This window comes from Scyliorhinus canicula, chromosome 8 (assembly GCF_902713615.1).
Source record: "Scyliorhinus canicula chromosome 8, sScyCan1.1, whole genome shotgun sequence".
In the NCBI taxonomy this organism is placed as follows: Eukaryota; Metazoa; Chordata; class Chondrichthyes; order Carcharhiniformes; family Scyliorhinidae; genus Scyliorhinus; species Scyliorhinus canicula.
Window position 1 is genome coordinate 165,974,381 of NC_052153.1, and position 24,707 is coordinate 165,999,087.

The 24,707-nt window shown below is 48.2% G+C and overlaps 1 protein-coding gene across 2 annotated transcripts in view; it reads left to right on the forward strand.

Moving 5' to 3' along the window:
* Positions 1-24,707, forward strand: part of LOC119970664 (ufm1-specific protease 2-like) — a 100,461-nt gene that overhangs the window by 27,676 nt on the left and 48,078 nt on the right. For both annotated transcript variants that reach the window (XM_038805649.1, XM_038805648.1), the window contains exons 3-5: positions 5,130-5,313; positions 9,885-9,945; positions 16,288-16,439. In XM_038805649.1, coding sequence (XP_038661577.1) covers positions 5,174-5,313; positions 9,885-9,945; positions 16,288-16,439 — 353 coding nt within the window. In that variant the 5' untranslated portion in view covers positions 5,130-5,173. The remainder of the gene's footprint in view (positions 1-5,129; positions 5,314-9,884; positions 9,946-16,287; positions 16,440-24,707) is intronic.

The following is a 24,707-nucleotide window of genomic DNA, read 5'->3' on the forward strand; positions in this document are numbered from 1 at the left end:
TATCTTTACCTTAAAAACATTTAATGAAGGAGCCTCAACTGCTTCACTGGGCAAGGAATTCCATAGATTCACAACCCTTTGGGTGAAGAAGTTCCTCCTAAACTCAGTCCTAAATCTACTACACACTCATTCTCGCCCGAGTCATATGCACTCTGTGCACTACCTTAAACTGCAGCAGCTCATCCTTGCACAAGAGGAGGTCTTGTTTACCCTATGCAGTGTCTCACTCCATAGTCCCCAATTGATCCCCAATTGATCTTCCCTCCCAATTCCACTTCCCATTTCCCCTTGATCTTCAGCACCCGCTCGCCTCCCTGCTCCCCCAGCCACTTGTATATATCCCCAATTCTTCCCTCCCCTTCCGCATCCGGAAGCAGCAGTCGCTCCAGCAGGGTGTATTCCGGCAACCTAGGGAACCCCCTCCAGACCTGTCGTGCAAAGTCCCCAACCTGCAGATACCTGAACTCACTCCCCCTCGGCAGCTCTACCCTCTTTCTTCGCTCCTCCAGACTGGCGAACCCTTCCTCCAAATACAGATCCCTCACCTTGGCCAGCCCCACTTCCCTCCACCTTCTGTATCCACTATCCATCCCCCCTGGCTCAAACCCATGATTCTCGCACAGCGGCGTTAACACCGAAATCCATTCCACTCTGAAATGCCTCCTCAACTGATTCCATATCTTCACCATGGACTTCACTGCAGGGCTCTCTGAATACCTACTCGGAGTCATTGGCAATCCTCACACTAGACCTCTTACAAGATTCCTCCTCCATCCTAACCCACTCTATCCCACTCTATTTGGGCAGCACGGTAGCATGGTGATTAGCATAAATGCTTCACAGCTCCAGGGTCCCAGGTTCGATTCCCGGCTGGGTCACTGTCTGTGCGGAGTCTGCACGTCCTCCCCGTGTGTGCGTGGGTTTCCTCCGGGTGCTCCGGTTTCCTCCCACAGTCCAAAGATGTGCGGATTAGGTGGATTGGCCATGCTAAATTGCCTGTAGTGTCCTAAAAAGTAAGGTAATGGGGGGGGTTGTTGGGTTACAGGTATAGGGTGGATACATGGGTTTGAGTAGGGTGATCATTGCTCGGCACAACATCGAGGGCCGAAGGGCCTGTTCTGTGCTGTACTGTTCTATGTTCTATGTTCTATCCCTTCTCCTTCCTACCACCACCACACCTTGTCCACATTCGCCGCCCAATAATAATGAAGCACGTTTGGCAACGCCAATCCCCCTGCTGCTTCTGCCTCTGTAGCAGGGTCCTCCCCACACTCGGCACCTTCCCCGCCCATGTGGTAATATGCATCACTGTATATACACAAGGGGTTAATGTAAATACACTACAACTAAGTAAACACTAGAGGGATCACCGAAGATGTCATGACATGCAGACATACAGCTAATGAACACATAGAATAGGACACGACCAATGGGAAGTCAAGACATCCAGAGGTGACACTACCACAAGGGGGCAACCCATATATAAGCACATGCTCTGTCTCTTTCCACAGGCGACACTCAGAGAGTAGGACAGGGCCAGATCAGAAGCATCACACCCACCACGTGGCTTAGAGCAGACTGGTTAGTTAGACTAAGTTACTATAGCAAGATTAGCAGGAGAGTCGAACGCATAGAGAACCGTGCTAATGGTTCAATAAATCACATTGAACTTACTTCAAAGTCTGGAGTATCTTTTGGTCAAAGCTGCATCGAGTTACAGCCTGTGTTATCCCAGAGTACATAACAAATCATGGTTCCAGTAATGCCTGTTGAATCTATATAGTTCAACTCAGAAAGATCCGTGACTACCAGCAACAGCACCCAGGCAAGATGATCGTGATTCCGGTTCCTCAGCAGCTCAGGTACCACGGCAATCTCAGTGCCAACTGCCGTGCATTTAACCAGAGATTTGAGATTTACATGGTAGCATGCGACCTAGATGGCATGGCCGATGCGGAGAAGATAGATCTTCTACTCATCATTGCGGGGGAAAGTGCAACAGAAATCTTCAACTCCTTCAAGTACTCCAAAGGGCAGGACAAGAGAGACTTCCAGACAGTCCTGGACAAGTTTGAGAACTACTGCGAGGTAAACACAAAAGAAATTGGTAAAACTGGCGTCTATACTCACCACAAGGTAAAGGTAGGCTTGCAGCACAGGCAAACAGCAGTTTTGATTGGCAGCCATCTTGCGCAAGGAGCCACACATGCGCAGATCCCGAGAAGACGCGATCCGGCAAGCCAGTGTTTTGCGCGTGCGCAAGAAGCCGCAAATGCGCAGTTCCGAAAAATGCACACAGTAAAGGAAAGTCCATTTACGCATGCTCAAGAAGCCGCGCATGCGCAGAGAGCTCACAGTAAAGGCAAAGCGATTTGCGCATGTGCAATCCATTCGTACACTCCACGTCACGTCTCATGACGTCAGAGGCCCCGGACCACGCCCACTTAAAGGGGAAATGTCCAAAAACAGTGAAATAAAATTTTAAAGGCAAAAACCGCAATTCTTTCACCTGGAACAACAGCACAATGCCTGAACTTCGACCAGTAGCTGAAAGTAACCTCCGCAGAACCCTGCAACAAGCAGTTAGCACCGCCCTAAAAGATGATTTAGTCCTTGAAGACTACAACTCAGATGATGATTTAATCATTGGACGTGGCGACCTCAGTACCAAATCCGAACTGCAACGAGATGTGTTGTCCATTGAACCATCCGGCACAGTCATGGACGAGTTCTTCGGATTTGAGGATCCTGAGCCCAACATAGACGACATCCCAACCCATGAGTACAGGATTCTGCTGCGGCCTGATGCCAAGAGACAGAGAGCGGTACAAGCCCACAGAGAGCGGCCTGACGCCAAATCAGTGGGCCACGCACCACTAAGAGTCCCCGACTCCACACAGAGGGTGGTCTACGCACCACGAAGAGTCCCCGACTCCACACAGAGGGTGGTCTACCCACCACGAAGAGTCCCCGACTCTGCACAGAAAGTGATGACAGACTCCACAGCGAGACCACTGCACGTCTCCACACAGAGAACACAGAAAGACTCCACAGTGAGACCACTGCATGACTCCACACAGGGAACGATGCCAGACTCCACAGAGAGAGTGATACAAGCATCTACAGTGAACTGCTTGACAGACTTCACGATGGAAGCAATGCATGACTCCAGAACGCAGTCCTTGCATGAACAAGACCATGAAGGTCTAGCAACCTTATCTGAGCAACCAGCAGCAGACAATGCAAGTCTGCCATGCTCAAGTGCACAGCAAGACGACTATGACAGTCTACCACACTCACGTGAACAACAAAAAGACTATGACAGTCTACCCAGATTATTTGAGCCACCAGAAGAAGACTCTGACAGTCTACCCAGCTCATCTAACTGACAAGAAGACACTGAAGGTCGACCCACTGTATGTGCGACAAGTGACAAAGGCTTCACAATTCCCATACAAGATGTGCAAGATCTCAGCAAGACTGACAGATCTCAGCTAATATGTACAGAGGCACTCGACAATCAAAGTGAGGCTACTGGTGACTCCAGTGACACCACGTTAATTCAAACCTCATTTACTCGTACCTCTCCACAAGAACCTGAAATGACTCCAGACGGGGATCATCAAGAAACCAAAGGTGTTCCGGTGAACCAGAAAGGGCTCCAGACGGGGAGCATCGACTAGCCAAAGATGATTCCAGTGAACCAGACAGGACTCCAGACGGGGAGCGCTCAATGAAACAGCAGATGCCACAAAGGACACTGACACAAGTAACTTTGTGAAGGACTCGCATTATCCACTTGGGGTGGTCATTGAGCACAACAAGCACAACAACAAAACCTACAAAAACAACAACAAAGACAACAACAAGAAGTGTACCAGAGGCAACAAACACAACAACAAGCACGTCAATAACAACAATGAAAACAACACTGGAACAACGACTGGTACGACATGGTACAACTCTGCTAATGCAGGACAATGTAACAGCACAGTTCCTAACACTGGCAAGAGTACAGACATACCATGGCATGACAATGAATCTCAACAATTCAAGTTTGCTCCACTACAAACAGGCAAACAAGCTTTCACGGCAGAGGACGCACTACATCAATATTACAATCACAAGGAACAATGCAAGTCGGACAGCACTGATGACATACCAGCCTCCCCGGACAGGCGCCGGAATGTGGCGACTAGGGGCTTTTCACAGTAACTTCATTGAAGCCTACTCGTGACAATAAGCGATTTTCATTTCATTTCATTTCATACTGCATCGCTACCACAAGCATAGAAAAAAAAAGAGTCCAAATCAGACAACGCAGTGATTTGACCATTTGAACACCTCCTGATGACTTCTTGGTTCCTTAACCACAGGGACACTGACAACATTCACATCAACATCAACAGCGACACTTTAATAACAAAACAAGAAAGCCACTGGACCTTATGAATTAATGAACTTTGGACTCATAAATATTATTTGGTATTGTATAATCATCACTGTCATCATGATTTGTACATGTCATCACTTATCTACCTATTTTGTTCAATTTTCTTTAACAAAGTACAGAAAATATGTAACACGGAAAAAGGGGGGATGTGGTGATATGCATCACTGTATATACACAAAGGGTTAATGTAAATACATTACAACTAAGTAAACACTAGAGGGAGCGCCGGAGATGTCATGACATTCAGACATACAGCTAATGAACACAGCGGATCCGAAACATACAGCAAGTGGTCATCGGCATAGAACGCCACCCCATGCTCCCTCTGTCCCCTCATAATCCTCCGCCACTCCACCAACACCCAAAGAGCCATTGCCAATGGCTCTATGGCCAGCGCAAACAGTAACAGCGATAGTGGGCACCCCTGCGGAATCAGTGTCTTACAATACTTTTAAGGCAGAGATGGAAAGATTCTCGGTAAGCAAGGGGGTGATAGATTGTTGGGAGTTGGCAGGATGAAGGTTTGATGTTGGTATCAGATCAGCCATGGTGGAGCATGCTTGAGGGGATAAATAGCCTGCTCTTTGCTTGTTTGGTCATAGATGAATAATGGAAGCATTAATTGTGATGCCAACAGCATTTATAATATACTTTTACTCTCCTTCATTAAATTCAGAAACATCAATTAAAGCAGCCTTTCAGGAAGCCCTCAATGAGTTGATGCCTAAGATAAATTCAAAGGCTTTCACCCTAACCAGTACTGATGGTACATTCTACATGTGGCCGAAAATCCATGCCAGCACAAAGCCTTCAGAACTAAACGAGAATGCTCCCTGCAAATCCATCCTAAAATATGTTACGTAAGTAGTGTGATAGTCACCACTGTTGTATATATATCGCATATGATAGCCTCCCACAGCTGCTGCCGAAATGGTACACCCCATTAACCAGAAAATCTCCCTGGCCACCCCATCCCACTCTGTGGCGACCCGGGGGTACTGTACCACCACCCTCACCATCCAGGGCATAGAGTTCAGCGGCTTCCGGCTCTACGTCCTCCCCAACCTCTGCGCTACCTTGCTACTCGCCTGGACTTCCAGTGCAACCTCCAGAGTCTAACCCTGAAATTCAGGGGGCCCCTACCACCCCTTACTGTCTGCGGTCTCACGAAACTTAAGGTCGATCCGCCTTCTCTGTTTGCAAACCTCACCCCGGATTGCAAACCCGTCGCCACCAGGAGCAGACGGTACAATGCCCAGGACAGGACCTTCATCAGGCCTGAGGTCCAGCGGCTGCTACGGGAAGGTATTATCGAGGCCAGCAACAGCCCCTGGAGAGCCTAAGTGGTAGTGGTGAAAACTGGGGAGAAAAACAGGATGGTCGTTGACTACAGTCAAACCATCAATCGGTACACGCACCTCGACGCGTACCCCCTTCCTCGCATATCTGATATGGTCTATCAGATTTCACAGTACCTGGTCTTCTCGACAGTGGACCTGAAATCTGCCTACCACCAGCTCCCCATTCGCAAGGCGGACTGCCCGTACACTGGGTTTGAAGCGGGCGGCCACCTTTACCACTTCTTTAGGGTACGCTTCGGCGTCACGAACGGAGTCTCAGTCTCCCAACAGGAGATGGACCGAATGGTTGACCGGTACGGACTGCGGGCCACCTTCCCGTACCTGGATAACGTCATCATCTGCGGCCACGACCAGCAAGACCACGACGCTAACCTTTCCAAATTCCTCCACACCGCCAAGCTCCTCAACCTAACGTACAACAAGGAGAAGTGCATGTTCAGCACTAACCGACTAGCCATCCTCGGCTATGTGGTTCAAAATGGAGTTCCAGAGCCCGACCCCGATCGCATGCGCCCCCTCATGGAACTCCCCCTTCCCCACTGCCCCAAGGCCCTCAAACGATGTCTGGGGTTCTTCTCGCACTACGCCCAGTGGGTCCCTAACTATGTGGACACGGCTCGCCCACTCATTCACTCCACTATTTTCCCACTAACGGTCAAGGCTCACCAGGTCTTCAACTGGATTAAGGCCGACATCTCCAAGGCCGCGATGCACGCGGTCAACGAGACGCTCCCCTTCCAAGTTGAGAGCGATGCATCAGACGTCGCTCTGGCCCCCACCCTCACCAGGCAGGCAGGCCCGTGGCATTCTTTTCATGCACCCGCCATGCCTCCGAAATTCGGCACTCCTCCGTCGAGAAGGAGGCCCAAGCCATCGTAGAAGCTGTCCGGCATTGGAGACATTACCTGGCCAGCAGGAGATTCACTCTCCTCACTGACCAACGGTCGGTTGCCTTCATGTTTAACAACACACAGCGGGGTAAGATCAAAAATGATAAAATCTTGAGGTGGAGGATCGAGCTCTCCACCTACAATTACAAGATTTTGTATCGCCCCGGTAAGCTCAACGAGCCCCCCGATGTCCTATCCCGAGGTACATGTGCACAAGTGGACCGACTCCGGACCCTGCACGACGATTTCTGTCACCCAGGGATCACCCAGTTTTTTCACTTCATAAAGGCCCGCAATCTGCCCTACTCCATTGAGGATATCAGGGTTATCACTAGAGACTGCCAGGTGCGGAGTGTAAACCGCACTTCTACCGGCCAGACCAAGCGCACCAGGTGAAGGCCTCCCACTCCTTTGAAAGCCTCAGCGTGGATTTCAAAGGGTCCCTCCCCTCCACCGACCGAAACACGTACTTTCTTAACGTGGTCGACGGATACCCCAGATTCCCCTTCGCCATCAAATGCCCCGATATCACGTCTTCCACCGTCATCAAAGCTCTCAACACCATCTTCGCTCTGTTCAGTTTCCCCGCCTAAGTCCACAGCGACTGGGGATTCTCATTTATGAGCGATGAGCTGCGCCAGTACCTGCGCAGCAAGGGCATCGCCTCGAGCAGGACGACCAATTACAACCCCCGCAGAAACGGGCAGGTGGAGCAGGAGAATGGGACGGTCTGGAAGGCCGTCCAGCTGGCCATACGGTCCAAGAATCTCCCGGCCTCCTGCTGGCAGGAGGTCCTCCCCGACGCCCTTCACTCCATTCGGTCGCTCCTTTGCACCGCGACTAATGAAACTCCCCATGAATGCCTCTTTGCCTTCCCCAGGAAGTCCACCTCCGGGGTTTCGCTCCCAACATGGCTGGCAGCTCCAGGACCCGTTCTCCTCTGCAAGCACATGTGGCTCCACAAGGCAAACCCATTGAGAGGGTACAGCTACTCCATCTGAACCCGCAGTACGCCTACGTGGCGTACCCCGACGGCCATCAAGAAACAATCTCCCTCAGGGACCTGGCGCCAGCTGGGTCCCCACACTCCCACCCCCCCCCCTCTGCCCCGGCGCCACCCTGCCTCCCCCCCAGCGCACCTCACCACAGCCCCTGCTCCAGGACGATCCGTCCTCCCCTTGGTCCCACCCGGGGATGAAGATGAGGTCGACACGCTCCCGAAGTCACCGCCAACCGAACCGACGCCTGCATCGCCACCGGGACTGCGGCGCTCACAACGGAGGATCAAGGCACCCGATCGTCTGAATTTGTAAACTTTTCCTAAAATGTCAACCTATACCTGTAACTAGTCTTCCACCACCCCCGCTGGACTCTCTTTTAACAGGGGTGAATGTGGTAGTCACCACTGTTGTATATGTATCGCATATGAGGTGTATTATGGTAAGGCTCCTGTACTACAGGTACAGGGGTAGATCCCTGCCTGCTGGCTCCGCCCAGTAGGCGGAGTATAAATGTGTGGGCTCTCCGAGCTGCAGCCATTTCGGCAGCAGGGAGGCTACACATCTCTGCGTAATAAAGCCTCGATTACACTCAACTCTCGTCTGATCGTAATTGATAGTGCATCAAGTAGCAGAATGGAATTTGTTAAATATATCAGAATTACATTAGTGCGTATTGTTGATGTCAGGACAGCGGCTACTAGAATTTCAAGAAAGTTTATGGTGCGAGTAATATATTTTCACTTGTGCACCTAAGCTGAACATCTAGGATGGAATTCCCCCAAGAGCTTGTAGGCGGGCGCGAGTGGAGAATGTCCAGAATGTTCCGGCAGGAGGCTCCGAAATCCCTTTCACGCCGGTGTGAATTTACAGCGAGATCTCCCGTTGATCCCTGCCATAGCAGCTGGGAAAAACCGCCAGAGGCCGGCGTGAATCTCACTTGCATCCTACTAGTGAAATGCAGATGGCAGGGCGGTGGCGCAGTGGTTACCACTGCTGCCTCACGGCACTGAGGTCCCAGGTTTGATCCTGGCTCTGGATCACCGTCCGTGTGGAGTTTGCACATTCTCCCCGTGTTTGCGTGGGTTTCGCCCCCACAACCCAAAGATTTGCCTGGTAGCTGGCTTGGCCACGCTAAATTGCACCTTCATTGGAAAAAAATAGTTGGGTACTATAAATTTATCAGAAAAAAATAATTAACGGGATGCAGATGAAGGCAGGGCCAGCCACAGCCGATTCTCTGTAATGCCGGTGGGAAAAAACACCAAGGTGAAACAGGCTTTTAACAAAATGGTGTGCAATGCCTGGGCTGCTTCTGGAGTTCAGGGTGGAGGCTGCCCATCATAACAGTAGGCCGGGGGAGCATCTGTAGGTGGGCCTTCCAGATTGGGTGTCCTCGATACCTCGATACCTCGATCTTCCAACCTCAGAATGTTCCTGGAGATCCACCTTTGTTCTTAGGAGGTCCAGCTGCTGACCTGATAATGCTCCGGAAATCTTTCTCCATTTTCAGGGGGTCCAACTTCTTTTTTCAATCATGGGTCAGTGATGTTGGGCACCTTTTCAATATGGCACCGAGACACTATGGTGGACTACATGCCATCCAAGCCTGCTCCACCATTGAATAAGGTGTAAAACACCCGGGTGCATAATTAATGGAGTAAGGGCCAGAGGATCTGGCGTGTTTTCCCACCAATCTCTACAACGGGGAACACTCTACGTTCCCACCCTTGCCAAGGCACTTTGTCCCAAAATGGGAAAATTCCACTCCTAGTCTTTCACGCATTTAAGCAGTCCTTCCAAGTTTGGATTGTGTCTGCAGAGACTTTGAGCTAACCAATATTCAAAGTGATAGAATAATAAAACGATGTGCCGATAATCACGCATACATTACGGGCTGGTGCTAGAAATAGGAGTAATTCAAGCTAATGAATTGTAAGAAAGATATAACCACATCATCACTTTTATTGACTCGTGATTTTGTTTTGCTAAATAAACTTTGTCAATCACTAACAACTGGAGAAAATAAAGCGGTTTGTTGGACATTTCGTTTTACTGTTTTCACATCTTGGCCATGAAGATCCTTTGAAAACAAACAACCTAATATTTATTCAGGCATTAAATTGCTCTTCAGTACTCAAAATAATCTGTGTATAATAAAAGCAAACAATTTTTATTTCAGCACTGAGGCCAGTGACTTGCACCAACAGGGTTCCAAGGAACAATTGCCCAAGGTGTTTCTGGTAGGCGTGTTATTTTATGATTTTGGATTTTAAGGATTGTTTGCTTTTACAAGTATTTTGAATGATGCCACACTTGTGATGTTTCTGAGGAGCCAGCCAGACTATTCTCGTAATATACAGTGGGGGCAAAATGCCATGTCTTCACTGGCATTGGAGAACATTCAGAACCACGGGCATGGTTTGTAACATCAACCACACAGATTGGTGCATCCGATTAATTATAGAACATAGAACATTACAGCACAGTACAGGCCCTTCGGCCCTCGATGTTGCGCCAACCTGTGAAACCACTCAACAGCCCATCTACACTATTCCCTTATCATCCATATGCCTATCCAATGACCATTTGAATGCCCTTAGTGTTGGAGAGTCCACTATTGTTGCAGGCAGGGCATTCCATGCCCTTACTACTCTCGGAGTAAAGAACCTACCTCTGACATCTGTCCTATATCTATCTCCCCTCAATTTAAAGCTATGTCCCCTCGTGCTAGACATCACCATCCAAGGAAAAAGGCTCTCACTGTCCACCCTATCTAATCCTCTGATCATCTTGTAAAATTGTCAGCTTCAATCTGTGTCGAAAACATTTGACCAACTGGAGGTTTTGCAAACTTCATTACTTGTTTAAAATTGGTCACACACTGATCTCATAAATGGACAAGGTCATGTTTGGGTGCCCTGACATGTAGGAAAGGATTTCTGAAATGTGACTGTAACATTTTACATTGTACCGCTTTTTTTACTAGCCATATTGCTTTTTTTCCTCATATTTTTGTCATTTAATTTATTTTATTGCTGTCTAAGTTTTGTTCTTGCCACTGAAAGGGTTATCTCTGAATCTATCAACCATTTTGTTTGCAGTAATGAAAATGGTCAGATGGGAATTTCTTTCTGGGCTCCAGTGGCACTTCTAGATTTAGACGGGGAAAAGTGGTTATTTATTGAGAGGACAACAAGGCAGCAGTGGCTCTGTCTCACATGTTGGGCGGAATTTTGATCCAATGTTAACCATCAGCGTAAACCGCGACAGTCAGGAAATAAGATTCTTGCCGGCTAAATTTTGTTTCCTGATTTTCCACGCCACTATGGAGTCTTCAGTGCAGCATCACACTGGCTGGCATTGCCCACTCATACCTATTGTGCTCAGGATTGTCCTGAAATGAGACTGATGGGGAGAATGTAAGTAGGACTCGTGTGAGGTCAGGTGGTAAATAGTGCCCGGCATGCTTTGTAGATGAGTGGAAGTGGGGATGTGAGGTGGAAAGGAGTCATTGGAAGGTTAATGGAGAGGGAGAGAACATAGAACAGTACAGCACAGAACAGGCCCTTCGGCCCTCAATGTTGTGCCGAGCCATGATCACCCTACTCAAACCCACGTATCCACCCTATACCCGTAACACAACAACATCTCCCTTAACCTTACTTTCATTAGGACACTACGGGCAATTTAGCATGGCCAATCCACCTAACCCGCACATCTTTGGACTGTGGGAGGAAACCGGAGCACCCGGAGGAAACCCACGCACACAGAGGGGTGGCTGGAAGAGTGTTGGAACCCCATGAGATGGCTGGGAGTGTGATCATTGTGGAAGGGTGATGTGTGCACTAATGGGTGTGGGTGGAGACAAGAGAAGGGTGACATACCCTGGCTGAAGAAGGTCATTCATCTTCTTCCTTCACTCGACCCCTGTCCTCTTATGCAGAGAGCTGGCGCTTAGTATCGCTGCCACCACCTCTCGTTAGGGGTTGGCGACCTGGCTGCCTGACTGTCTGCCCTTTGCGAGGATAGAGGATGTCCGCCTCTACTCCAATCCCCATCCTGCATCGTGGTCAGGGCTCCCTCAGAGAATTGTGGGGCCGTCATTCTGGCTCTTCTTATTTCTCTTATTTCCATCACCCCACCTGTTCCCCTTATCCTTTTGCTCCATTTTTAAAATCAGAAATATATTGATCTTCTTTTTGAATCCATTCAAGCTTGAGGGCCTGAAATTCCTATTCCTGCTCCTAGTTCTTGTGTTATATTCTTTTCATTGCCCAAGAAAAAAACAAATTAAGTAGAGGAAATTAGAGAAGTAAAATATGATACATAGAAGATAGGAGCAGGAGGAGGTCTTTTGGCCCTTTATCACAACCATGGCTGATCATCTAACTCAATATCATAATCCTGCTTTCTCCCCATAGCATTGATCCCATTCTCCCCAAGTAAATTTCATAGAATTTACAGTGCAGAAGGAGGCCATTCGGCCCATTGAGTATCCACCGGCTCTTGGAAAGAGCACCCTACCCAAGGTCAACACCTCCACCCTATCCCAATAACACAGTAACCTCACCCAACACTAAGGGCAATTTTGGACACTGAGGGCAATTTATCATGGCCAATCCACCTAACCAGTCCACATCTTTGGACTGTGGGAGGAAATCGGAGCACCCGGAGGAAACCCACGCACAGACGGGGAGGATGTGCAGACTCTGCACAGACAGTGACCCAAGCCGGAATAAAACCTGGGACCCTGGAGCTGTGAAGCATTTGTGCTATCCACAATGCTACCGTGCAGCCGCCTCTTGAATATATTCAAAGTTTTAGCATCAACTACTTCCCGTGGTAAGGAATTCCACAGGCTCACCACTCTTTGGGTGAAGAAATGTCTCCTTATATCTGTCTGAAATGGTTTACCCTGAATCCTCAGACTGTGATTCCAGGTTATGGGCACACCCATCATTGGTAACATCTTCCCTGCATCTACCCTGTCCAGTCCTATTAGAATTTTATAAGTCTCTCTGAAAACCCCCTCATTCTTCTGAACTCCAGCGAGGACAATCCCAACCTAGTCAATCTCTCCTCATATGACAGTCCTGCCATCCCTGGAATCAGTCTGGTAAACCTTTGCTTCACTCCCTTAAGAGCAAGAACATCCTTCCTCAGAGAAGGAGAGCAAAACTGCACACAATACTCCAAGTGTGGCCTCACCAAGGCCCTGTATAATTGCAGCAACACATCCCTGCTTCTATACTCAAAACCTCTTGCAATGAAGGCCAACATACCATGAGCCTTCTTTATCGCCTGCTGCACCTGCATGCTTACCTTCAGCGAATGATGCACAAGGACACCCAGGTCCTGCTGCACAATCCCCTCCCCCAATTTACAGCCATTCAAGTAGTAATCTGCCTTCCTATTTTTGCTTCCAAAGTGAAGAAGCTCACACTTATCCAAATTATATTGCATCTGCAATTGATTTGCCCACTCGCCCAACCTGTCGAGATCTTGCTGTAGGATCCCTGCAACCTCGTCACAATTCACTCTCCCACCTAACTTGGTATCATCTGCAAACTTTGAGATGTTACATTTTGTTCCCTCATCCAAATCATATTGTGAATAGCTGGGGTCCCAGCACCGATTCCTGTGGTACCCCATAAGTTACTGCTTGCCAATTTAAAAAGGACTCATTAATCCTCGCTGTCAACCAGTTTTCTATCCATTTTAATGCATTTCCCCAATCCCATACACATTAATTTTGTACAATAATCTATTTCGCAGGGCTTTGTCAAACGCCTTCTGAAAGTCCAAATATATCACATCGACTGGCTCCCCCTAGTCAACTGTACTGGTTACCTCTTCAAAGAATTCCAACAGATTTGTCAAGCATGATTTTCCCTTCATAAATCCATGCTGACTCTGACTGATCGTGCCACTGCTTTCTAAATGTGCCACTATAAATTCCTTGATAATGCATTCAAGCATTTTCCCCACCTACCAATGTTAGACTTACTGGTCTATAATTCCCTGCTTTCTCTCTACCTCCCTTTTTGAATATCGGAGTGACTAGAGCTACCCTCCAATCTGCAGGGACAGTTCCAGAGTCTATAAAATCCTGGAAGATGACCACCAATGCGCACACTATTTCCACAGCCACCTCCTTAAGCACTCTGGGATGCAGATTCTCAGGCCCTGGGGATTTATCCACCTTCAATCCCATCAATTTTGCCAGCATCATTTCTCTACTAATGTTGATCTCCTTCAGTTGTTTCCTCTCACTAAACCTTTCATTCTCCAGAATTTCTGGTATCTGATTTGTGTCATCCTTTGTGAAGACAGAACCAAAGTATGTATTCAATTGATTAGCCATTTCTTTGTCCCTTATTATGCATTCCTTTGTTTCTGTCTGAAGGGGCCCTACATTTTCTTTACCAATCTCTTTGTCTTCACATATCTATAGAAACTCTTAGTGTCAGACTTTATGTTCCCTGCAAGCTTCCTTTCGTACTGTACTTTCCCCTTATTAATCAATCGTTTGTCCTTCTTTGCTGAATTCTAAACTTCTCCCAATCCTCAGACCTATTATTTTTTTTGGTCAATCTGTATGCTTCTTCCTTTGATCGGATACTATTTCTAATTTCCTTTGTAAGCCATGGATTGGCCCTCTTACCCCCTTTGATTTTCTGCCAGACAGGAATGAATAGTTGCTGTAGTTCACCCATGCGTTCCTTGAATGTTTGCCATTGTCTATCCACTGTCATCCCTTTAAGTAACTCTCCCCAATCTATCAAGGCCAACTCACGCTTCATATCTCATATCTTCATAGTTCCCTTTATTAAGATTCAGCACCCTAACCTCCGAATCAACTACTTCACTCTCCATCTTGATAAAAAATTCTATCATGTTATGGTCGCTCTTCCCCAAGGGGTCTCGTACAGCCAGATTGGCAATGAATCCCTTCTCATTACACAGTACCCAATCTAAGATGTCCTGCTCTCTTCTTGGTTCCTCCACATATTGGTCAAGAAAACCATCCCGTTTCCACTCCGGGAATTCCTCCTCTACAACATTGTGGCTAATTTGATTTTCCCAATCTATGTGAAGATTAAAACCACCCATGATTACCGATATTCCCTTGTTACATGCATCTCTAATTTCTTGTTTAATGCCATTCCCAACCTCACCAGTGCAGTTTGGGGGTCTATATATGACACCCACTAATGTTTTTTGCCCCTTGGTATTTCTCAACTCTACCCATACAGATTCCACATTGTCAGAGCTAATATCCTTTCTCACTTTCTCACTAGCGTGTTAATTTCCTCTTTAACCAGCAGTGCCACAGCACTGCCTTTTCTTTTATGCCTGTCCTTCCTAAATACAGAAAACCCTGGGACATTCAGTTCCCATCCCTGTACACCCTGCAGCCATGTCTCTGTAATCTCAATTATATCATACCCATTTATATCTATCTGCACGATTCGTTCATCCACTTTATTGCAAATGCTCTGTGCATTAAGGCATAGAGCCTTTAAGTTTGCCTTTTTCACAATGTTTGTCTTGCTCCCAATATTTTTCTCTATTGCCCTTTTTGAATTTTGCCTTTGGTTTCTCCATGATGACTAGAAGAATATGGCAATAGCTGTTGGGAACCTCCCTTATTTTTGGTGAAGAAATGGAAAGACTGTTTTCGATTGCATGTTTATAATGATAAATCTGATTTATGTTTTATTGTTTGCTTGCTTTCCTACTTCCCAATTCATAAAGTCAATCTTCCCCAACTGCCTGGAGTTCCAGATGGTTCTATTTACCCTCTTCATCCCCATTTTATTTTGGGAATGCTCCATCCCCTATTCTTCAACCTGCCAGTTCATAGAGTGAGTCCTGATGTTTCCCCCTCATCATCTCTCCTGACGCTACTATTCCGGAGAATATTTCCCCCGTGCTGTGGATGAGAATTCCCAATTTGCGCAACATTCTCAATGGAAAACAATGGAGTTTGCCATGTGTGACTGACCCAGAGCCAGCTACCCTGCCACCTGGGAAGTTATTTGAAGTAATGTACTTCCCTAAGTCTTGTTTCTCTTTTCAAAAGTCTCAGGGAATTGTGTTCTGAGGGTGCTTCTGAAGAATTTTGCAACTTCTCCTGGAAACCCAGCTCGATTGGTCTCCTTTAATATCCCCCCCCCCCCCCCCCCCCCCCCCAGTTTATGACTTCCATTGGAGTGAATAATTCTGATTTGTAAGAAGGAAAGGGCAAACAGATTTCAGTAAATATGGCCTTTTAGCATTTGCACATATTAACGTGTATATTGCTTTCCCTGGACTCAACGCAGAACTGTAATCATACATTTCCTCTCATGTAACATATAAAGCTACTGACCTTGAATTTCGGTGAGAAGTGTGCTGACTGCAATAATGGCAAAGGGGATCATTCTGGCAGTGAGAGCACACTAGCAACATTCTAACCCTGAGCCTCCATTTTCAGTCAGCCCTGTGCTTCACTGCTAATCTGGTGCTCTGTAAACAGTCACAACTTTCCAATTTTTACTCATGGTAATAATTCGAGAATGATTATTTTTAAATTTCAGAAAATAGTAAACCTCCAGATTCAGCTTGAAATGACAAGGCCTCAGATCATTGGAAGAGTAGTTATCGAGCACAGGAACTCACGAATGCACTACAAGCTGACTCTCCCCGTCGATGTCTTAGTGTTTGCAGATCCACAGGACCATTGGGGAGCGTATGTATTGTCCACAGTACTGAATGGTTTCTGAATTAATTTAGTATGTTAACAATGCAATAATGTAGTCTTAGTAAACAATATTTAATCAGTAAAACATTTCTCAACATCTTCCCTCCATTATAACATAAGCTAAGTATTTATGTTAAACTGTAAATCTGCTGACCCAATTTGTGTGGTTTCATTCGGAGGCACTTGTTGGAAATTTTGTGTCAATGGACAGTCTGAAGGCACAAGGGGCGGGATTCTCTCAGCCCGGGGTCGGGCCGGAGAATCCCCGCATCTGGCGCGAATCACGCCACGCTGCCCCAACGCCGGCGTGCGATTCCTCGCAGAGCGGAAAATCGGTGCCATTGGCGCCGGCGTGGTTGGCGCGACACCGGTCGGGGGCCGCTCTACTCGGCCAGCCCACGGATTCTCAGCCTAGGATGAACCCAGCGGCGGTCGTAAAAAAGCTGAGTCCCGCCGGCGCCGCCCACACCTGCTCTCAGCCGGTGGGAACTTGGCGTGGAAGGCTCGGGTGCAGCCTGTGGGAGGGGGGGGGGGGGGGGGTCCGACGTGGCCTGGCCCGCGATCAATGGGCCGGCCTCTCTGGCTTGGGGCCTCTTTTCTTCCACACCAGCCTCTGTAGTCCTGCGCCATGTTGCGTCGGGGCCAGCGTGTTGAAGGAAGCCCCTGCGCATGCATGCGTTGCCGCCAGTACCACTGCGCATGCGCAGATCCTGCAGAGCCCAGTTAACGCTGGGATCAGCAGCTGGACCGTCATGAACCGCTCCAGCGCCGTGCTGGCCCTCTGTAGGGGCCAGAATTGCTGATCCTGAGGCCATGTTGACACCATCGAGAAACGCGACGGCGTTTCCGACAGCGTCAACACTTAGCCGCAAGATCACAGAATCCCGCCCACGGTCTCCATTGATTTCAATTCTTTGGCATTATTCAAAGTACTTCTATTGCTAATAATTAACTAACTCCTTATAAGCAATGTTTATTCAACTTCTCAATTTCGAGGGTGAACAGTTGGTTACACCCTCTTCAAGACCGCCAGCATATGGGCCTAATTCTAGAGGAGCCTTGAGGCCACATCATGGCCCACAGTAAGTGGAGGTTGGGGCATCTGAGGTCACCAGCAGTCAAAGGACTGCTGAAGGCCACGATTCTGCTGAGTCCGAGTCAGATGCCGAGCCTCTGGATGCCGCCTTGAATCAGTTGCAGGAGCTGCAGTGACAATCATGGGAGCATCAGGAAGGGGCAGCACAGCAGCACAAGCGGATAGCACTGAGGCTTCACAGCGCCAGGGTCCCAGGTTCGATTCCCCACTGGGTCACTGTCTGTGTGGAGTCTGCACTTTCTCCCCGTGTCTGCGTGGGTTTCCGCCAGGTGCTCCGGTTTCCTCCCACAGTGCAAACTGGGCTAAATAGCTGGCTTGTAATGCAGAACAAGGTCAGCAGCACGGGTTCAATTCCCTTACCAGCCTCCCCGAACAGGCACCGGAATGTGGCGAGTAGGGGCTTTTCACAGTAACTTCATTGAAGCCTACTCGTGACAATGAGTGATTATTATGTGAGGCTTGAGCCGGGTCCTCTGGGAGCCATATGTGGGGTATCGGATCAGCCGGGGTTAGAAGCGGGTGCGGAGGCAGATGTTTTAACCTTCGCCTTGCTGATCACCCGAAGGTGGAATCTGTTGGGGTGGAGATCAGTTTCTCCATCCTGTGTCCTGCCATGGCGGAGGGATCTGTTGGAGTTTTTAACACTTGAGAAGGTGAAGTTTGAGTTGAGGGGAAGTATGGAAGGGTTCTACAATTCCTGGGCTTTGTTTAATGCGCATTTTCAAGAATTGGATGACATCGAACATCGGGGGGGATGGAGTTGGACTGTGTATGTTGTTGATGACTATGTATGGGTAGATGGTGAATTCCTGCTTCCTTGGGCGGGATTCTCCCTTCTGACGGCAGAGTGTAGCGATCCTCTGCAGCACAGGGGGCCAGCACGACACTGGAATGCTTCACGCAGCTCCAGCTGCCAATACTGGCGTCAAATGGGCGCCACAGGTCTGCGCATGCGCACTGCGGTTGGCGCGAATGCGCGCTCCAATCGGCGCGACCTCGCGGATGCGCGGAAGTTTCCTTCTCCGCGCCAGTCCCGACGCAACATGGCGTAGAGTTTCAGGGGCCGGCGCGAAGTAAAAGGGGCCCCCACAAGGAGAGGCCAGCCCGCCAATTGGTAGGCCCCGATCGCGGGCCAGACTACGGTGGAGGCCCCACCCCGGGGTCGGATCCCCCCTGCCCCCCACTTGGCCACCCCCCACAGGATGGGTGCCGATGTCCCGTCGGGTAAGACCACATATGAACGGCGCTGGCAGGACTTGGGCTATCTTGGCGGCCACTCGCCCCATCCCGCGCAGAGAAATGCTGGGGGGGGGGGCTTAAAACGTTTCAAACACTGACCCCACTCAGCCAGCTATGGACCGACTGATGGCAGTACATATAGTAGGGAGCAGCACAGCGAATCACTGCAGGCAACATGTCCCCTTTTTGTAGCACGGGCTGACGTATTTTGGTGTAAAAGTTTTAAATGTCGCACAGATAGGAGATTTTGTGGGAGCGAGAGAGACTCACGTTTGGTATGTTGCCTCCCAGGTGCAAGGGTAAGTGATGTCTCGGATCGTGTTTTTCGGGTCCTTAAGGGGGAAGGGGAGCAGCCCCAAGTCGTAGTCCACATTGGCACTAACGACATAGGTAGGAAAGGGGACAAGGATGTCAGGCAGGCCTTTAGGGAGCTAGGATGGAAGCTCAGAGTGAGAACAAACAGAGTTGTTATCTCTGGGTTGTTGCCCGTGCCACGTGATAGTGAGACGAGGAATAGGGAGAGAGAGCAATTAAACACGTGGCTACAGGGATGGTGCAGGCGGCAGTGATTCAGATTTCTGGATAACTGGGGCTCTTTCTGGGGAAGGTAGGACCTCTATAGACAGGATGGTCTATATCTGAACCTAAGGGGCACCAATATCCTGGTGGGGAGATTTGTTAGTACTCTTTGGGGGGGTTTAAACTAATTCAGCAGGGGCATGGGAACCTGGATTGTAGTTTTGGGGTACGGGAGATTGAGAGTAGAGAGGTCAGGAGCACAGATTTGACTTTGCAGGAGGGCGCCAGTGTTCAGGTCGGTGGTTTGAAGTGTGTCTATTTCAATGCCAGGAGTATACGAAATAAGGTAGGGGAACTGGCAGCATGGGTTGGTACCTGGGACTTCGATGTTGTGGCCATTTCAGAGACATGGATAGAGCAGGGACAGGAATGGCTGTTGCAGGTTCCGGGGTTTAGGTGTCTTAGTAAGGTCAGAGAAGGGGGCAAAAGAGGGGGAGGTGTGGCGCTGCGAGTCAAGGACAGTATTACGGTGGCAGAAAGGATGCAAGATGGGGACTCTTCTTCCGAGGTAGTATGGGCTGAGGTTAGAAACAGGAAAGGAAGGTCACACTGCTGGGAGTTTTCTATAGGCCACCTAATAGTTCTAGAGATGTAGAGGAAAGGATGGCGAAGATGATTCTGGAAAAGAGCGAAAGTAACAGGGTAGTTGTCATGGGAGACTTTAACTTTCCTAATATTGACTGGAAAAGATATAGTTCGAGTACATTGGATGGGTCGTTCTTTGTACAATGTGTGCAGGAGGGTTTTCTGACACAATATGTTGGCAGGCCAACAAGAGGTGAGGCCACTTTGGATTTGGTTTTGGGTAATGAACCAGGCCAGGTGTTAGATCTGGAGGTAGGTGAACACTTTGGAGACAGTGACCACAATTCGGTGATCTTTACATTAGTGATGGAAAGGGATAAGTATACCCCGCAGGGCAAGAGTTATAGCTGGGGGAAGGGCAATTATGATGCCATTAGACATGACTTAGGATGTGTAGGTTGGAGAAGTAGGCTGCAAGGGTTGGGCACACTGGATATGTGGACCTTGTTCAAGGAACAGCTATTGCGTATTCTTGATCAGTACGTACCAGTCAGACAGGGAGGAAAGGGTAGAGCGAGGGAACCGTGGTTTACCAAAGAAGTGGAATCTCTTGTTAAGAGGAAAAAGGAGGCCTATGTGAAGATGAGGCATGAAGTTTCAGTTGGGGCGCTTGATAGTTACAGGGAAGCGAGGAAGCATCTAAAGAGAGAGCTAAGATGAGCAAGGAGGGGACATGAGAAGTCTTTGGCAGGTAGGATCAAGGAAAACCCAAAAGCTTTCTATAGGTATGTCAGGAATAAAAGAATGACTAGGGTAAGAGTAGGGCCAGTCAAGGACAGTGGTGGGAAGTTGTGTGTGGAGGCTGAGGAGATAAGCGAGATACTAAATGAATACTTTTCGTCAGTATTCACTCAGGAAAAAGATAATATTGTGGAGGAGAATGCTGAGATCCAGGCTATTAGAATAGATGGCATTGAGGTGCGTAGGGAAGAAGTTTTGGCAATTCTGGACAAGGTGAAAATAGATAAGTCCCCGGGGCCTGATGGGATTTATCCTAGGATTCTCTGGGAAGCCAAGGAAGAGATTGCTGAGCCTTTGGCTTTGATTTTTAGGTCATCATTGGCTACAGGAATAGTGCCAGAGGACTGGAGGATAGCAAATGTGGTCCCTTTGTTCAAGAAGGGGAGTAGAGATAACCCCGGTAACTATAGGCCGGTGAGCCTAACAGCTGTGGTGGGTAAAGTCTTGGAGAGGATTATAAAAGATACAATTTATAATCATCTAGATAGGAATAATATGATTAGGGATAGTCAGCATGGTTTTGTGAAGGGTAGGTCATGCCTCACAAACCTTATCGAGTTCTTTGAGAAGGTGACTGAACAGGTGGACGAGGGTAGAGCAGTTGATGTGGTGTATATGGATTTCAGTAAAGCGTTTGATAAGGTTCCCCACGGTCGGCTATTGCAGAAAATACGGAGGCTGGGGATTGAGGGTGATTTAGAGATGTGGATCAGAAATTGGCTAGTTGAAAGAAGACAGAGAGTGGTGGTTGATGGGAAATGTTCAGAATGGAGTTCAGTTACGAGTGGCGTACCACAAGGATCTGTTCTGGGGCCGTTGCTGTTTGTCATTTTTATAAATGACCTAGAGGAGGGCGCAGAAGGATGGGTGAGTAAATTTGCAGACAACACTAAAGTCGGTGGAGTTGTAGACAGTGCGGAAGGATGTTGCAGGTTACAGAGGGACATAGATAAGCTGCAGAGCTGGGCTGAGAAGTGGCAAATGGAGTTTAATGTGGAGAAGTGTGAGGTGATTCGCTTTGGAAAGAATAACAGGAATGAGGAATATTTGGCTAATGGTAAAATTCTTGGTAGTGTGGATGAGCAGAGGGATCTCGGTGTCCATGTACATAGATCCCTGAAAGTTGCCACCCAGGTTGATAGGGTTGTGAAGAAGGCCTATGGTGTGATGGCCTTTATTGGTAGAGGGATTGAGTTCCGGAGCCATGAGGTCATGTTGCAGTTGTACAAAACTCTAGTACGGCCGCATTTGGAGCATTGCGTACAGTTCTGGTTGCCTCATTATAGGAAGGACGTGGAAGCTTTGGAATGGGTGCAGAGGAGATTTACCAGGATGTTGCCTGGTATGGAGGGAAAATCTTATGAGGAAAGGCTGATGGACTTGAGGTTGTTTTCGTTAGAGAGAAGAAGGTTAAGAGGTGACCTAATAGAGGCATACAAAATGATCAGAGGGTTAGATAGGGTGGACAGCGAGAGCCTTCTCCCGATGGAGGTGGCTAGCACGAGGGGACATAGCCTTAAATTGAGGGGTAATAGATATAGGACAGAGGTCAGAGGTGGGTTTTTTACGCAAAGAGTGGTGAGGCCGTGGAATGCCCTACCTGCAACAGTAGTGAACTCGCCAACATTGAGGGCATTTAAAAGTTTATTGGATAAGCATATGGATGATAAGGGCATAGTGTAGGTTAGATGGCCTTTAGTTTTTTTTTCCATGTCGGTGCAACATCGAGGGCCGAAGGGCCTGTACTGCGCTGTATCGTTCTATGTTCTATCTTCTTAGAAAAGTAACTGAGAGAGGATAAGTCTTTAAGGGGTAGGGTGGCAGGTGGCTGAGGTGGGTAGGGTGGAAGGTGGGTCAGGTCAGGGTGGGCTGTCAGAGTCAGATCGAGTCGGTGGGGGGAGAGTTAGGTTGTGGGGTTGGGTCAGCTCGGTTTATAGGGGAGCCAGGTTGAGTCAGGGGGTGTTGGGTCGTAGGATTTTCAGGGGTTTGGGGGGTAATCAGGAGCCAGAGGAGTGTGGTGGGGTCAGGTAATTGAATCATAGAATGTACAGTGCAGAAGGAGGCCATTCGGCCCAACGGGTCTGCACCGGCTCTTGGAAAGAGCACCACTTAAGCCCACACCTCCGGCCTATCCCTGCAACCCAGCAAACCACCTGACCTTTTGGACACCGAAGGACAATTTAGCATGGCCACTCCACCTAACCTGATCATCACTGGACTGTGGGAGGAAAACCACGCAGACACGGGGAGAAAGTGCAGACTCCGCACAGACAGTCACACAAGGCCAGAATTGAACCCGGGTCCCTAGAGCTGTGAGGCAGCAGTGCTAACCACTGTGCCACCGTGTCACCCAAAAAAACATGGAATTTATTGTTTTGTTTCTTTACTCTTTCATGGCGTTTACATGTCACTGGCATGGTCTGCATTTGCTGCCTGCCCAACAATTTTCAATGGTTTCATGGTCACTAGTTTCATGGAGACTAGCTTTCAATTCCAGATTTGTTTGACCAGTTGAATTTAAACTGTAGCAGCTGCCATACGGTTTTGAACCGATGCGGCCAGGGCATTGGCCTGGATCTCTGGCTTACTCATCCAGGGATATTACCACTGTTACAACCATTTCCCCTACCAGCAAAAGCCCCGCACAGCGTACTTTCAGGAAGGCTCAGTGAAGTCTATACCACATTAAATTAAATGTCAATCAGGTCCTCAACTGGCAAACCTTCCCCAGGTGCAAGAACCTCACTGCCAGCCAAAAAGAGGCCATCAGCTGTGTTTGCTCGATAACCTGTGATTATCCCTCTCTCCAGTAGCTCCATCTGGACCTGTAAAGACTTAACTACCTGCACAGACTCGCATTCAAAGTATCACCTTGCATCATTGACTTTGTCTATATATATGTTTCTGGAACCCACCTCTTCATTCACCTGAGGAAGGAGCTGTCCTCCGAAAGCTAGTGATTTGAAACAAACCTGTTGGACTTTAACCTGGTGTTGTAAGACTTCTTACAGATAGATTCAGCCCTTGACCCTCTCCAAGATATTGTCTCTCTCCATCACTGTTACAGCCATTCTTTCTCCTTTCTTTCCTTCCCATCTTTCTTCAATACCTTGGACAGGATTTTCCTGCCCTGACTGGTGGCTTACCCACATCAGCCAGGGTTTACAAATGGTGGATGTGACCCGATTCTGTGACACCCGTGCCCATTCCCATCGCCAGTAAATTTGAGCAGTTCAGGTAAATGTGTGGGAGGCGAGGCTGCATGAAGCTGTCCCATTGTTGTGGCTACATTGGGTATTTCAGAGCCCTCACAATTTTGATGGAGCTACTGGTGGCAACTTTGTTCTCATCAGTTCAGAGATGTCATGAGCCACGGCGAAAGTGTTTAACAGCTGATTTAAAAAGGTATTGGCAACTTCACGTGTCATCATGAAATGCTATATGATAAGTTATATAATTTTTTAATACGGTGATTGATGATTTGGATTTGTCTTGAAATGCTAATTGTCAGTAAACTGATCAACACTGAAACTGGAAACATTTTCAAATACTTTACAATACATCAGCCACTTCTACATTGAACAATGCAGAAATTCAGATTTGATTGTGTCAAGTGTCGTTGGGGCTTTAATATTTTCATTGGATTTAATAATAATAATCGATTATTGTCACAAGTAAGCTTACATTAACACTGCAATGAAGTTACTGTGAAAATCCCCTAGTCACCTCACTCCGGCATCTGTTCGGCTACAGTGAGGGAGAATTCAGAATGTCCAATTTACCTAACCTGCACCTCGTTAGGGACTCGTGGGAGGAAACCGGAGCACCTGGAGGAAACCCACGCAGACATGGGGAGAACATGCAGACTCCACACAGAGAGTGACCCTGCTCAACTCTGACCAGTCTGCAATTTAACATAGGGTGGGAAAGTCCCAGGGCAGCCCACCAACCCTCGCCTCAATTGAGGCCATTAAATGTCCAATTACAGGCCACTTAGGGGCTGTTCCCTGCCTGAC